This window comes from Channa argus, chromosome 13 (genome assembly GCF_033026475.1).
Source record: "Channa argus isolate prfri chromosome 13, Channa argus male v1.0, whole genome shotgun sequence".
Taxonomy (NCBI): domain Eukaryota; kingdom Metazoa; phylum Chordata; class Actinopteri; order Anabantiformes; family Channidae; genus Channa; species Channa argus.
This window is the reverse complement of record NC_090209.1, coordinates 9,186,189-9,202,652: the sequence shown is the minus strand read 5'-3', so window position 1 is coordinate 9,202,652 and position 16,464 is coordinate 9,186,189. Positions and strand designations below refer to the sequence as shown.

At 40.6% G+C, this 16,464-nt stretch overlaps 4 protein-coding genes across 13 annotated transcripts in view; 2 read left to right on the top strand and 2 right to left on the bottom strand.

The window, feature by feature from the left end:
• The window catches only part of LOC137140081 (IQ motif and SEC7 domain-containing protein 1-like), a 78,027-nt gene extending 73,970 nt beyond the window's left edge, over positions 1-4,057 (top strand). For 8 of the 9 annotated variants that reach the window (XM_067528174.1, XM_067528173.1, XM_067528176.1 and 5 more), the window contains one exon: positions 418-4,057. In XM_067528174.1, the coding sequence (XP_067384275.1) occupies positions 418-936 (519 nt within the window). In that variant the 3' untranslated portion in view covers positions 937-4,057. The remainder of the gene's footprint in view (positions 1-417) is intronic. The other variant, XM_067528181.1, reaches the window with a different exon arrangement.
• A 583-nt stretch (positions 4,058-4,640) lies between these two features.
• Positions 4,641-7,179, top strand: gp9 (glycoprotein IX platelet). Its single transcript, XM_067528184.1, has 2 exons — positions 4,641-4,930; positions 5,209-7,179. The coding sequence occupies exon 2, from the start codon at positions 5,210-5,212 to the stop codon at positions 5,954-5,956; it is 747 nt and encodes a 248-aa protein (XP_067384285.1). The 5' UTR covers positions 4,641-4,930; position 5,209; the 3' UTR covers positions 5,957-7,179.
• On the bottom strand, positions 6,309-10,540 carry LOC137140083 (haloacid dehalogenase-like hydrolase domain-containing 5). The gene is made up of 8 exons (XM_067528182.1): positions 10,273-10,540; positions 9,241-9,444; positions 8,993-9,105; positions 8,817-8,910; positions 8,676-8,709; positions 8,413-8,587; positions 8,074-8,262; positions 6,309-7,600 (listed from the first exon to the last, which is right to left on the bottom strand). The coding sequence occupies exons 1-8, from the start codon at positions 10,390-10,392 to the stop codon at positions 7,204-7,206; spliced, it is 1,326 nt and encodes a 441-aa protein (XP_067384283.1). The 5' UTR covers positions 10,393-10,540; the 3' UTR covers positions 6,309-7,203.
• An 822-nt stretch (positions 10,541-11,362) lies between these two features.
• cnbpa (CCHC-type zinc finger, nucleic acid binding protein a) lies at positions 11,363-15,447 on the bottom strand. Of its 2 annotated transcripts, none has more exons than XM_067528185.1 (5): positions 15,309-15,447; positions 13,035-13,155; positions 12,774-12,839; positions 12,457-12,655; positions 11,363-12,364 (listed from the first exon to the last, which is right to left on the bottom strand). In XM_067528185.1, the coding sequence occupies exons 2-5, from the start codon at positions 13,150-13,152 to the stop codon at positions 12,247-12,249; spliced, it is 501 nt and encodes a 166-aa protein (XP_067384286.1). In that variant the 5' UTR covers positions 13,153-13,155; positions 15,309-15,447; the 3' UTR covers positions 11,363-12,246. The 2 variants fall into 2 exon arrangements, with proteins under 2 accessions (XP_067384286.1, XP_067384287.1); XM_067528186.1 differs by having other exon boundaries at positions 13,041-13,155.
• Positions 15,448-16,464: the final 1,017 nt, after the last annotated feature.

Genomic DNA, 16,464 nt, shown 5'->3' with positions numbered 1-16,464 from the left:
ATACTATGCCTCCATTGACTATAACAAGTTGCATGTGTGACTCTTAGAAGGTTTTGTACACTGACTGCAACAATGGTGAAATGTCTTATTTTTACCCTATTTTTTCGAATATTTATGTAATAAGTCTTGTTTCAACTTTATTCTTTCAAGCCGTTAGCATCTTAACAGTTAGCTCTTTTGAATATAGGCCTCCTACGCCCTGTTTGCCCAAGGTGAAATGTTCATAGTGTTGCTGCTGCCTATCATGAATACCATTTTAGTTTCTCATTTGCATGCCCTATAACATTTTGCTACTGGAATAAGGCAACTGTGACTTCATCCTGCTGGTGCCTCGTAGCTGTAGTTTAGTAGCTGTCATGCCCTAGCACTTGCACATTGTCTGACGGACATGCTGTTACCTTTTTTTCCCTCCTGCAGGGGTCCATCATTAGCAGTCCACATACACGCCGGAGAGCCACCACGCCACATGAAGGCGCAGCCCGCGGCCATCCCTCCATCCCTAACTCAGCATCGACTTCCATCCTTGGATCGCTCTTTGGCAGCAAGCGAGGCAAACCATCATCCCAGAGCCACCCCCCTTTCCCTCCACCTGGTCAGCCCACACTTATATCCCACAAGCCGCACCCGACCAACCTACACCACACAGCACAGGCCCAACTCCATGGCCACCATTCCCAGTACTGCCAAGTCCCACAGAACCCACCGCCTTACCACCACCACCACCACTACCACCCACCTCCCCACACGCAGTACCACCAGCATCCAGCCTATGCCTCGCATTCACACCAACACGCCCATTCACAGCACAGCCATTACAGTCAGCATTCCCATCACCCCCCCCACTCCCAGCACGCTCCTCACCACCACAGTCAGCAAGTGGGTTCGGCATCTAGTGGCCCCAAACCCAAACACAGTGGGATCAGCACCGTAGTGTGATGCTCCTAATGCAGAGAGAAGCAAGAACGGAACTTTATGAAGGAGGAACACTTGCTTACACCAAAGGGACTGACAGCATAACTCTATGGCCTGTCCACTGTGTTTTTCTGCTGCTGTGATGGAAACCAGTCACATGCAGGCACTTTTTTCAACTGCAGGTCCAGCTAATATGCAGGAAGGAAATTGAACTCAAATCTTCCACCAGGGGCCTTTACTAGCTTGCCTGATCATGGGCTTGTCCCCATCAGGGTTTTGTGACGTAGGGTTCTGTATAGGACGATGCTCTGTTTTCCACACACATACATACACACACAAACAAAGCGCCCGGCCATTACGGCTGAATAGAAAATGTGTTTTTTCTCATCAAGCTGCTCCCACTGCTTCATTTCCTCAGTAGCCTGTTTTACCTTCACATAATCAGTGGCAAAGATGACCTGAAATAAGAACATGTCTAATTGTTTTCTCTGTCACAGTGATGGGTGATGGTCATTTCTTGAGCATAGCCTTTCAGAAGTCAACTTTCAATTCCTTGGTTTGCAGATCGTGTACACGATGCTGTCACATGAATGCTATTTGTTGTTGCCTCCCATAGAGCTTACATGTAGTGAAAAACCTAGATATCATCATTTCACAGGAACTTAAATCAATGGACAGATAAACAGCTGAGTCAACCGTCTCAGTCATAGTAGTACTAGTGCTGTATTTACTGTAGATAACAGCTATATGTGTTGTCTCTTAGCTCTCATAAATAAATGTGCCAATTATTAATGCATAATCTATTTAGTCGAGACTTCATGTACAGTATATTGTGTGTAAAGTAATTTGTAAGATTATACTTACAATTATTATTATCAGCAAAAACTTTATCAGTATTATACTGGCTCTGTGGTAACAGGATGTAGATCTGAAAGGAGTGAACTCCCGTTCAGCCTGGCCTACAATCTATTCGGGAATTTTTGCCTTTCAAATAGACCAGGAGGAGCCTGTGGATGACAGCTGTTGCATATGGGCCTAAAAGGGCTGTGCTGTCAGAGCTGGAGCCTCAGAGCAGACTTTTCCTGTCAACTCTCGCAGATGAAAAACTGGGCTAGCTGGTTGTTTTAATCTTAGTTTACGTCTCATGCTGTGGCTGCTTAATCCAGAAAAACTAATGAGGGCAGTGAATGAGTGAAAATATATTTTATTTCATATACAAATAGAGCCACAGAATGCAATAGATTACATGTTAAGTCTGTTGCCTTTAACATATGCAACAGCTGCTCTCTTGAGTCTCTAAAATCAAAAGCAGAATCCCTTTTGACATCTTCTTTTGCCTTGTTTTGTATAGGTTATAGGTTTCACCAACAAGGTTTGGGAAGTGAACAAAATCAGTCCTTACATGGTGAAGTATATGTTTGTTTTTTTTCATTTTTCTATCATGTGTGCAATATCTTTGTACTGATTTTGTACATTAAGAACAAGCAAGGCGTCCCTCTGATTTATGCATTTTTTTGTTGCCTCATTATTTATTTATTTTTGTTTTTGACCCCTGTCAAAGTCTTTCTCAGTAAATTAATGTTTGGCTGTCCTCATGGTCTTAGGAGGCTACAGACTTAGAGTTCAGTGGAATGTCTATTAAGTGATTTGCATGTAATGTTATTGATGTAAGGCTAACCTCAACACATTGTATAACAAATCAGTGTTACCATAGCAAGTTTAAGTGCAATCATGTTCAGACTTGTACTGAGAGTGGAAGTCTGGTATCTTGTTGTCCAGGACGAGATTCAGGGGAAAAAAAATCTCTCTTTTTTCATTTAAGAATATATAAATACTTAAACAGTTCACAGTGGAAAGAGGAATGTGTGTATATATTTTAATATAAGGAGAATGCTTCTCTTTGGAATGAACAGAAATATTTTGCAGGAAAAGCACATATGAAAGAACACTTTTTTTCAGGAAATGCAGTTATAATATACAAAATGCAAACTGAACAAAGGTATATGGGTATATGTAAAGAATAACTTTCTACATTCTACAAATAATAGTATTCTAGTGTGTAAATTAGTGACAGTAAACTGTTTGTCCCAATATTCAGGTTGTAAATGTATTTTAACATTCACAAAGAAACCCATTGCTTCTTCTCACACTCTTCTCCTCGTGTGAATTAATGAAAAATATTTAGATGACAGACATATCACACATGGGACATTAATGATCAGCTGAATGTCTCTTTCCATTTGTTTCCTATGTTTACTACAGTTCTGAAATTTTGGGATGATGATGTTAAACCAAGGAATCTGTTAATTTTGGTGTGTTGTAGTGCTTCAAATGTCTACAGTCATCTATTTGTGAGAAAGTACCCCCACAATGCACTGCATGGATCTGATGCATCATGTGTCCTGTTCACTGTGACCTGATGGGGGGAAAACAATCAGCCTATAAATTTTGACCTCTGCTTTGGTTTTGATTGATTTGGATTTTTCTGATGTTGACGTGTTCTTGTTGTTTCATGTTAGGCTGGAAGTTATTGAAACTCAGCATGCATTTCATTAAAAAAGCCATTGTGTAAATTACAAACAAAAAACATTGCACTTCCGTTGCTGAGGGCTTTCATGGTGTACATATGGGGATTTTGATGTGCAAACTGATTTATGAAGCTGTAAAGGGACCAAGATTGGGGATAAAGAATTTGTACATAATGTGTATATGATCAGGAGCCTATACTGATAACAAGAGTTAAGATCAGGATGTAGATACATCACCTCACAGGTGGATGTAAGGGGTGATCAAAACATATCGATTGTCTCCATCTATAGTGGACTGACATTTGCTGTAGAAATTAAAATCAGACTGTTAGAAAGTTCGCTGCCATTTGCATCCAGCTCACTTCTCTTACATGCAACTTCCACCAACACAGACATACACTGTACACAGGGACAAACATAAACACACTCTGCTGCAAGCTGTTAAGTCTGGCTTGAGATACATTTTTTAAAAAGTAGAAATGACAAGAACGGCCTCATTTATATGTGCATTCTGTTTGTACAGTGAGTAGTGAGTCAGTAAGACCCCCAGTTATTGTAAAACTTCAACTGTGACAATGTTGAGAACGCAAAATAAACAAATATATGACTTATGGTAAGCAGGCGTTGTTTTTTTTCTACAGCGTATAAAGCATTTTTCACTTGGCACCGAGTTCGCTGTCACTGGGACTCAAATGAAACCGTTTGTTCCTTTCCTGTATAATGCCCTTCACACGAGTGTCTAATCTTTAGGCTTTCATATCTTCCACTTACAGGGCCCAGCACTTTCCACTAGCACTGCAGCATTTCCACTAGAGGGCATGCATTAAAGTGCAGCAAAATGAAACGGAAAAATCTGTGCCATAACACCACCTATGGGTTTCCCTGCTCCTCCATGGCTCAGTCTGTGAAGTTTGTTAAAGTGCTTACCTTTCAGCTTTAAACCACTTCTGCGAAACAGTTAGGCTGAGGTTTTTTTTCTTGGGTTGTAGATCTTGGTTGTAGATCATCACATGTCCATTCTGCATAACAAAATGTTTTCTTTCTGCCCTCAAACTCATATGGTATTTGGGTGGCAAAATATCTTGAGGTACATGCAAATCCACATAAAGCTGCACAAGCTCCCAGCTGTATTTTAGAGTAAAGTGCTCACTGTGCCCTGAACCCTGCATTGGATGTCAGCAATAAACATAATGTGTGGGAGAGCCTCAGATAGCCTCTGCAACTGTTTTTAAGAGATCAACTCTTATCTCCTTAAAGCAGATGGTTTCCTTTATGTCAAATGCGCCATAACTCTGCAGCATTTTTGGTGCATTCCACACTGACGACGTTCTCCATTAGACCTGCAATTATTCGGACTTTAAAAGCTAGTCGGTTACAAAAGAGGAATACCTTGAGGTCAGGAGAAATATCTGAACTAAAACGAATACATGAGCGCTGAAGGATGACTGGCACCACAGGAAGCACCTACAAAGTTGCCTTGGCTCTAGAAGGTTTGAATATATCTTTTTAAATATTGTGATTTAATCTCATCTTACTGAATTTTGGCCATATCTCAATACAGCTTCAGGCTGCACAAGAACATTTAATTTAGTTTGAACTTTTTGTTTGTTGCTAAATCTGGATCTTATCCTAACTTAGTTTTGTCTGAACAGTTTAGAGAATACAACAGCTTGCTGAGTGCTGCATCTTTTGACACAATCTCATTGTTCTGCAGTAGTGGTTCACAATTTCTGTGCAAACTGGAAACAACCTTTTCCTCATTTTCCAGGATGTTCTTCGCTTTAGACATCGCTGTCTTCCTTCTCATGGCCACATTGTGTGCGCACGCTATTCGACAGCCCTGCGCATGTGCAGCCCTCCTCCTTGGTGGTCTGAAAGTAAACTGCAGCACTTTAAATCTCATGGAGCTGCCTCCTTTGCCTTTAGACACCACAGAGCTCTATGTGCAGAACAATCGGCTCACTACAGTGTCCCCAGGCCAGTTTGACAAACTGCTTAGTCTGAAAAGGGTCTCACTATCTGGGAACCCCTTCCACTGTGACTGCAGGATCCAGTACCTGAGGAACTGGTTGCTGAAGAATAGGGCTATTGTTTTGAAGGAACCCATCTGTGTCAGTCCAAGCTTTGTGGCTCACAAAGCCATCACTGAGCTAAGTGATGACTACTTTTCTACCTGTGTCCTAGAGAGATGTACCGATGAGACTTATAACATCATATTGGGACTGATGTTAATCGGTGTTATTGTCCTGCTTCTATGTAGCTTCAGATTAGCCAGGAAGTCCACCTTCACTCTATACATAGATGAAAGTCATGTTGGATTCCAGGCCAATTATTTTCGCTCAATGAAGCCCAAACACAGGAGGCGGCTGCTCACTGTGCTGTCAGAGGTCAGTGAGGACTCGGGTTCTCACAATTATAAAGAGAACCTAGAAAGGCCACCTGTAAACATGGAATTACTGCCACAAGTACTGGATGTGCTGCACAAGAAGCACAATATAAAGATAAAGGCTAGCTAAGGGACCTCTTTGTGTGCTACGTAAGAATGAGTTTACAAAAACACTACAAGTCCCAGAGAGAGGCGAGGGAAGAAACCTCCGATGCTTTGTATGTGTTACCTTTTCCCTGCCCTGTAACCCAAATCTATACTTGGGAATGTGCTTGTTTAGGCTCTGGATAAATGAATGATAAACATGATGTATTCTATTGAAAAGTGTCTTGTGTGGTTCACTGTGTGCTATATTTCCACATTTTATTGGTTACATCGTTAGAAATGTGCTCATTACAGAACCCTGATATTAGAATATATGAGAGTACTGAAAATTACTTGAAGTTGTAATTGTGTTGGAAATAACCACACTTGAACTGGAATGTCTAGACACTATATATAATTTGAATATGTTTTGGATCATTTTTGAAATTGAAATAACACAAAATGTTTGCAAAACCTGTGTAGCTTTTCAGTGTTTTTGTTAAGTCAAGGTATTTACAATGAGAAATTTACTATAAGTGGATGAATATGGAGCAGCGTATTGTGCTTCTGTCCAAATAAAAGTTCAGTTTGTACTTTTGGAATTAAAACTTCTAAATCATAATAAACAGGTTATGGCAGGATTCCATCATTTAAAAAAGATGAAATGATGTGTGCAAATACTGGCTCTTACTAGACAAAATGCAGACAGACAGTACTACTACAGGACAATATTGCACATTAAACTGTTGTTTTTACAGAACAGTAGTACTACTTATTTTCATGCATAGATTTTCCAGGATAAATGGGTAAACGAAAAACTAAAATTCAATAAAAGGTCATCTTGGGAATAAAGATGAAATGTTATCTGAATATGCTCCTTAAAAACACTGGTAAATTCTCATAATAAATATAGGATGATTTCAGGATCTGTAATCTAATACATGACTATCATCTACAAAAATACTTAGTGGGGATCAAACGAGGCAGTTGGTAACACTTTTCCTTAAAGAAAAGCTAAACAAGTAAATTAAGTAATTAAGTCTAGCAATATAAAGAACACAATATAAAAAAAGTGGTTGATAGTAACCATAATGTGAGTAATTTTCTCTAAAGTTTGTCTCAATGTCAAGTTTACAAGGTGCCCCATATTTTGTTAATGCCCAGTCAGACGACAATGTCCACAGTGTTAGGCTTCCACAGGTTTACGCATTAAAAGGTATACCAAGTGAAATTCTCCACCCCTCCCCTACTTGGACTTCCATTCTCACATTATTAACCTCTTAGCTACAAACTCTACTGGCGCACAAACTTCTCCTGCTCAAAGATGAGGTCAACAGCTTCTGCAACATCCTGCACAATATGGCCTGGCTCCACTAGAGCAGGGTCAAACCTGAAATCTCTGTGTCCGTGAAACACAGTCTCTTTGATGCAGTGGTTTGCATCAGATGGCACCTCTGCATTTGGGTTGTAGACCCCTGTGCAGACTAGAATGGACTTGCAGGAATTAGCAGAGGGCAGCGCTAGCTCACTCTCCCACAGGTTGTCGATCTCCTCCTCTTGGGGCATTGCTGTGGTGGACCCTGTGGCAGTCACCCTCTTAGCAATGGCTTTGGGGTTCTTTCTAGCAGCTCTCTCTTCAAGGTAGCGGTTGTAAAGATTGGCGCCATAGATGTCAGTCATAAGGTTATCCCTGAAAGTGCAAAAAGAATGTTGTTTACTTACGGCCAAATCCAGTATACCCAAGGCTAGCCTGATATGTGCAAGAATGCAGTTTTGGATTTTTCCGCTGATGTGTGCTACTAAACCACTGAAGGAGCAATTGATAGTGCTGGCACATGCAAAGACAGAACCCTAGTACTAGCATGATGGGGACAATCGAGACAAAAAGTTGAAGTGAAATATGGAAGTTCTGGTGTAAAATATGGACAGTTGAAAGGGAGACACTTAGTTTTTCACACATTTTCTCATGTAGTTATTGAGCAACATGTCTGCACTGTTACCTCCTTTTCAGTCTTCAGCACTTGTTTCAGCTCTCTGCCCTATTTCCTTACTTGCATGTACACTGTGAGCCGCATTCTGATCATAGTGCAAATCTTGCCATTTTCCTAATATATTCCATATACTCTTAACTACCTTTGCAATACAGAGAGAAACATGGCTTACCCTATAGCATAAAGGGAAGTGATCGGAAGTTTCCATTGCCGCTGCATGGCTTGGCTTCTGATGAGGTACTCTGAAAACTGGTAGGTCAGCTCACTGGGTTTTCCCATGAGAGCCTCATACTTCAGGTCTTTACCTGTTATCTTCTTGTAGATATTCTCTAGGCACACAAGGAATGTCCCATGGCCAAACCTGAGACAAAATGAGATTGTGGAAGACAGACAAAAAAAAAATAAGGTGAAGCATTCATATGGCAGTTTAGAAGACTGAGCTTTAATAGGTGATTATAATAGATGAAATCCTTTTAAATCTTTTGTGACGGCACTGATTTGTAATGGTTACCGTGGAGAATGTGCCTCAGCCATCCACATGAGGTCCATGTTGCAGGCCAGTAGGGGTAGGTGAGGTATCTTTTGGTTTTGGTAAGCATTGGTGAGGTTACCCTGGGTCAACAAAACATCGATTATCAGCTGCAGGTTGGTCTCCCATCGAATTGGCTCCCCGAACAGAATAACAGCTGCATGTGGGATTAAAAGGTGAACACAAAACCTATGAGACTGGCAATTGTGAAACCTTTCAGATGAAGTGAAAATTAATGTTCTTACCTTCAACCTTAGGAAAAGTGCCAACAGGACTGGCCTGAAATGAGAAAAGAGAAACCAAAAGGGCTGTTGTGTAGGACTACGGAACATTTTGACATTAGTAAAACTGGAATCTTATTTCTACACTAAATTTCTGTTTCTCACCGGCAGTTTAGGTCTCCTGTTGTGATCCACCATGTCCAGTAATGGGTGTGATTCCCTTAACATGTCAATACTAACAACATTCTTAAAGCCCACGCTACAGACGGTGTTAAGGAGAAAAACATTTATTTTAAACAAATCATGTATAGAAAACATAACAAGCCAAGATTCAAGGATACTTGGAAGCAATTTCCAGGACTGGGCCTTGTCCAGACACCAACACACACTTGTTGTGGAACTTCTTAAACATCCTCAGTGGACTGTGGGACATGACCACTTGATCTTCTGTGATCTGAAAATAGATCAAGAGTAAGGAGTGGTAAATAGCAATCTTGTCAAGACACACCGCATTATTGCAAGAATGAATGTGCATATGTTGTTATATGTAGTCTAAATAATAAAGCGACTTGTCCTGACAGTTACTCACAGGTACTCCCAGGATGTGAGAGAGCTGGTCTGCTTTTGTTTGTCGGAGGCAATTCCCTGCATTTGTGACAAAAACGACTGGCACCACAAATTGTCCCTGAGGGTCAACCAACTTTTCAAACGCCTTTTTTGCAGCAGGAATTGGCATCCTTCCCCGGACAAGCACGCCATCAATGTCAAATAACAGCCCAAAGCGAGGCTGTGGCTGTAAAAGGGAAGGAAAAACAAAGTCTCATCAGCCAAAATGCAAAAAAAGAAAAGAAATAAAGACAGCTTTCCTATACTATTAAATAAAATATGCAACACAATGTGGATTAAGAAAGATAGCTGATTTGAGATGCGCCTGATTATAATGGATCAATTTGGGAGTAAAATAGTGATTCAATGAATGTATAATGACATTTAATGCAGGTGATAATGAAAGTTAAGCATCGAGGAGCAATTTCACTGTGTGCCTTAAAAAGGTTCATTCTAACACAAGGGGAATAACAATCACAATCCAAAAGATCACTGGGCACGTTACATGACGTTTACTGTTTACTGTGTGTACTGACTGTTAATGCTGTTTCCACACAGGGTGTTGTGTTAGTGACATGGTTCACTCAACAAAGAGTGCAGAGGTTGATTCTCCATAAAGAAGCCCTACCGGGGATCCTATAGTGACACAGCAGTTCCCTGACAAATCAAACCAAACCATCTTACAGCCAATCAAACGGAAATGTAAAATGTCCTTTCGTGTCTGCGGGTGAACAACAAGCGGGGAGCACAACGTAGCAACGACTGTTTTTTTTGTTTTGTTTTTTTGTCTTGAGGGAAAACACACAAAGCTACATCTGTTTTTGTCCCTGATGTCAGCCCCCCTGTTGTTTTATCCGTGCCAACGCATCCGCATCTGAGAAAGTTGATTGCAAACATTGTATGCAACGTCGATTTGCTACATTCTAACAACAAACCTAAAAAACTACAAAGTATCTCCGTTTCAACAACGTATGATTTCCCTGAGCCCAGAGAGCAGCAGCAGCTCGAACCGTACCTTGCTATTAGACTGAGTTCCGCAAAACCCGCACAGAGAACCGACAATCCCAGTTTTTCGTCTGGCTTGACGGTTACTAAGGGCGTACAGGCCCCGGTAAAAGGGCAACAGTCCACTCATCTCCTCTATTTGTCACCGGGTTAAAATAAAATACGTGGATCAAAACAACCCTACACAAAGCATGAGCCGGCTCGCTCCGGCCGCGCTGGTTTGCTCAGCTTTTTTTTTCCTCAAGTATTTTCTATAATTTCACTGGGCGAGACCCGGTGACGACATATGAGGAGTAGGAGGGTCCCTTGCTGCATTTTTACCGGAAGGAGCTGCATCTGCACTGTGTGTGCGCGCGTGCGTGCTGGACGGAGGGCGCGGGGTGTTTTCTACACCGAGGTGGAGCGTAACCATTTCTTGTGAGCAAAAGTGCCTCTGCGGATCATAGACGAAGCTGCGGAATTTCGGGAGCTCACTAATCACCATTCCCGCCCGCCCCCCCAAAGAAATCCACGACTTGTGTGTTTCATGGAGATATTTTGTGCTGTGAAGCACAACATGGATACTGGTTTAATTCTCCATTTTAAGTCGTCACATTACGGAGGCAAATCGTCACACAGCAGTCCGCCTTCATGTCTTTGATGTATTTCAGGACACCAAAGAAAATTTTAGGAAAATCAGACCCTTACTGAAGACCACACACACACTCCTAATTCTAGTAAAACAAACATGCTCTGTTGCTCCTATATAAAACCTCCATAGAAGAGTGGGGCTGCACAAGCATAATGGACTGACAGTTAAGGAAAAACACTGTGATGTAATTGTGACGGGGCTCTGATGAAGAAGGGCAATACCACAAGTACTAGTAAATACATTTTCACAAATTGTAGTTATCCCACAGATACTTATCGAGATTATCTTGCATTTGGATTTGTCTAGGCAGTATATGTCTTAGATCAATGTGTGTTACAGAACCTGTAACACACTAATGTCATGACTAATGTAACTACTAATGTCACAAAATTGGCAGTTTACTTCATGGAAACATCACCTGTAAAGGACAGCAATTTTAAAACTTAGTGCACTTAAATCAGACAAGATATTCCCCGTGCTCCTCCAGCTTTATTGATAGTTTAAAATTACATTTCTATTTTCTAGGACTTCAGTTGCGCTTTCCTTCCGACTTAAAAACTGAGTACAAGCAAATGGTATTTATACAGTAGTCTAAGTGATATTGTACAAAAATAACATTTTGATTTCTGTGAAAACATTTTTCATTCCCAAATAACCCCTAATTCTGCTGATCTGACAACTGTTCTTGATGTTAAATTTTGCCAAGGTAAAAAAAAAGGAAAAAAGAAAAAGAATTCCAAAGCCATTTTAAAAGAAAAAGTCTACCTTGGACTACGAAGTGGTATTTAAATTGTAAACAGATTTCTATAAAAGAATTTCTTTTAATACCTCCAAAATTTTTATATTGTTAGCAATATAACATGTAGGTTGTTATCGCCCGCTTAGCTGCTTGTAGGGCTGAAATGCATCATGTTATGAACTGTTTCCATGTCATACTCTCTTGGCCAACTCATATCCCACTAAAACAAACCAAAATAACCATACATGGAAGTTCGGTTTCTACTTACTCCCTTCTTACATCTCATTTTACTGAGACTCACTTCCACAAGCTCAGAGGTCCTACAGATTCCCACATGTTTAGTCCCATTTATTCATCTCTGATCACCAGTGGCTTGGAAAGGGGGGTTCTTTAACAAAGCATTATACATAACACCGCTACCAAACTAAAACATTTTTGTATTGAATGCAGAAAGATTTTTTTTTTCACCCCTTTCATTGTATTACATGTCGAGAGGCTCACTGGCCTGGGACTAGCCTCTGTTAGCCAACCTTTGGCCAGTGAAGAGGATTCAGAGAAAATAATACAACCAACCATCAATCTGAAAAAAAAGGAGGGGCAACAGAGGGCACTGATTATGCGGTGGCTTCAATGGTGCACTCTTTTGCCAGGTGGCCTGCCTTTCCGCAGTTGTAGCAGTTGGTCTCGCTGGCTTTACTGCAATGCACAGCAACGTGACCAATCTCACCACACCTAAAAGAGACAAGACATGATATATGGTCAATATTTTTAGTACCCCGTGTTCTTGTATTAATTCGAATACACGACTATTCGTCAACACCTACCTGTAGCATTTCACCTTATCGCAGAGTTTCTGGATGTGGCCAAACCCACCGCAGGAGTAGCATTTCTGCTCATTGGCATGATCACAGTCACGGGCCATGTGCCCAGCTTTGCCGCAGGTGTAGCAGAGTTGCTCCCTCTCCTTTTTCGGCTCCTTGCAGTCCCGAGAAATGTGGCCACTCCTGTGGCAGTTGTAGCATGCTACACAAAACCAAGTAAAATTTAGCCTTAATTACTTATGTAACTGCGTTGTGATCAAATACCACTTTACAAGAACTAAGCAGGATTTAATTAGAGGGAACAGAACTGCAATCCATACCATCCTCAGTTTGGTCACAATCCCTGGCCATGTGTCCTTGGTCTCCACAACGATAACAGAAGAGCTCTGAAATGACATGCAGATTACAATACAAGATGAAAACTAATGGCTTCAAGTCCCAAAGAGTTTCTCTCCAACTTTATGCTTTACTAGGAATGTCACCCATGTAAATGTAAAGTGCATTAAAATAAAATATGTAGCACAGGCATTGTTGTACTTATTCTATACTGTATTGAGTGTGGTCTGGATATTATATAGTACCCTTGCCTCGTCCCCGACCCCTGCCACGCCCACGTGAACCACTGGCATTAGGGCAATGCTTGATCCAATGCCCAGAGCGGCCACATCCAAAGCACTCACTGTTGCTGCTCATCTCCATTACCTAAACAATACATAAACATATCAATAGACAGATTTCATATTAAAATACAACCTTACATTCATTTGAACTAAACTTAAGCCATCAACATTGGACAGATTATATTTATGTTTTTTCAACCAGGATTTCACACCGAACAGTTCTTTCTAATATTTGGGATTATTACTTTAGCATGTACCCTTATCACTTCCTGCAAAACTTTATGGAGACTAAATTAAGCTTTGCCTCATTATTGGAAATGCATCACATGCATGACCATTTAACTGGTCATTCACAAGCAGTTGCAGAGGGATGCCGGTTTACATGTGATGCTAAAACTACAAGATAAAATTCTTGTCAGTAGTTACAACATTTATTAAGGCTACTAATAGCTACTTGTTGACATCATGTGCTTTCCCTCTGGGAGGCACATAATATTTCATTATTATTTAGTGTGAAAGCCTGTTGATATATAAATCTTTGCAGCCGTTTACACCACAGCACGTTGGTAAATGAACAGCTGTTGCCCTGAAATACCATGTGCACCCAGTGTAGGCAATGTAAACAGTACCTTTCAGGCTGCCAAGTTGTCTCTTTTGGAATACACCTCACCAAAATTGTATATCAGAGCCAAATAACGGCAGACACCTCGGACAATAACCCAGGGGATCTAATCTATAGGTGAACTCCATTGGGCCTCCATTATTCCACTCTGATTTTACACAAAGGTCAATAAATTAAAAGTCATGCTGAGAATTTTTTATTCAAATATGTATGCGGCTTAGGTGTTGCAAAAGCACATACAACATAGAGGTTGTGTTTTTCTGTCTGCAATTTGACCAGACTTCACGTGTTGTTCTGTTGACTTGCCGCACTGCGCCGTGGATTCAGGCCGGCCCAAGCGGCTTGTGCCGATTTCGAGTTGAACGGAAAGCACGCCCACTCGACCTAAAACGGCACCGGTGGTATATGGAGTGCACATTATGATCAAGCAGAGGGGGAATTTCCTCTGCTGTAAAATCTAAGTGGCCATTAGACTAAAGATAACTACTAAAGTTACTTGCACGAGTTCCTTAATGGAAACATGCTGTGATCACCACAGGCCAAACTTCAGTTTGCTTAAGAGCAAGTTAGGAAAATGTGACTTCAGATACCCTTGCAATAAGTGCCAAAGAACTACGTGGGATTTAAAAAAAAAAAACGAATCAGACTGACCTTCCATGGTATACATTTTCCAATGCGAACCTGTTGCTTTCAGTTCTCATAATGGCTATGAATATACGTCGGGCCTCAACTTGTAGCTTATATAACAGTACTGCAATATTTAGTTAATGTTACGGGAAGATGCCCTCAGGTGCCACAAATGATATGCGTACACCGCGCTCTTTCGTATATTAACAAAAAAACGGTGCGTTTATCTTCCATAACTTTGTCCAGTGTAACGCCAACACGCCGCTGACTATCACAGAAATGGCCATGAGAGCATGCTGTAGTTTGTGTGCTAACTTGGGAAGCTAGCTCTAGAGGGCAGTCACACGGCATCATGTTACTGACTAACATCTCTAAAATAGCAACTCAAAAGTCGGACAAAAAGTAAAAGAGATCGATTCGTCTTGAGGAATTAACGGGACATCAATCTCAGTAAATTAAAAAAAGACAACTTGCTCTGTTTTAGGCATGCAACATAGACCCAAATGCCAAAGGTGGAAGGACCGCTAATATTGGCCTAGACACGTTGATTTTTCTGCGTAATCGCGAGACACTATTGCTGTTGGTTAGCACATGCTAACACAGCATCTCACGATGACGGCAACGAAGCACGGTTCAGTCGACGATGGATGTGCTTTGTCCAGTTGGAAATCGGCAGTACGACACGTACAACGACAAATGTTTACTGTAGATGGTTTCCGATGGGTATTCAACTGAATAAACAATTAAAACAAAATTTCCCGCGCAGGGCGCACACGCCAAAGTCGTTGTGATGAGCTAACGTTAGCAGGCCGGAGTGAGAACCCGATGCTCCATTAGTGAGACCAAACCTAACCAAACCATGGCGTTTTTACAAAGGCAAACGGCCATTTTCCGGGGTTATCAATTTTGACACATTATTGTGTCAAATTTTTCTAATATTCAAAAACTACTGATTAAATAGAGTTCGACGCCGTTTTATTGCTTACCTTGCTGGCTACCTAGCTATGTCAGTGTTTACGCCTCCTCCTCCTCTGCGCTACATGCGGTGTGAGCAAGAGTTCCTGAATTGTCATTCACAGTATCCACTGGAAGCCTGCACTGTCATTGGCTACAAACTCTGCTAACAACCAATCAAATATGGGAATGCCTGGACACCGCCTCTATGAATTAACCAATCGCGTACACTGAACGACCCCCTCAAACCGACTGACCCATGTATTTTACTGACTTTAAAGCATCCAATATGTAGGCTATTCCATGAGTCATATTACTACTCAAAGTTCCAAGATGAAAAAAAATAATAGTAGAATTATGAATTCTGTAGTTTTCAAAATGAAGGAGTTAGGTTAAATAAGTGACTGCATCGAAACAATATATAAAATGCATTACTAACCCATTTTAACAGCAAACCTAAAATTAGTTTATGTTTTCATACAATTATCTTATCTAGACCTTCAGCATTCCATCACAACATAACTACAATAACACATACAGCCACTGTTTCTGCATATGCACATGAGCACCAAGAGTATAGAGCATGTATAAAGTTGCTATTTTATCTATCTATCTATCTATAAATGTATATATAGAGAGAAATTTCTGTGGGTAATACGATATTTGCTGGCCTGTATAATCTTGTCAAAAGCCCCTGTCAGCCTGTTTTGATCAGTCTAAATGAGTAGGAAGACTTGTCTGCTTTATTTATACATATAGCAAACCAACTTTTATGTGTGTATCCAGTTTTCAGTACATGCTACAGCTGTACTGTATGCTAGTACTGTTATGTTGTTAATAAAGAAAGAAAGTTAACTGTCAGTGCATAAAAACAGACAAAAGTAGCTACATCACAGTCTTTGACGCAACTAGAGCAAACAAGCAACATCACAATGTTTTAATCACAGACAACAATTAGTGCAATTCAACAAAATGAATGAATAACTATTAAATAAAACTGTAAAGTAATTTTAAGAATCTGCAATTGGGAAACACCATGAAATTAGACTTTTTTGGGTCACTCAGTTTTCCTTTACCTCAAAGTTCAAATAAAACTAATACAACATATACAACTAATACAACAAACTAAACTTAGAAAAATCAGTGAAATAATCTAGTGTAAACAGGCCCGAAGCGATGCCTAGTCAG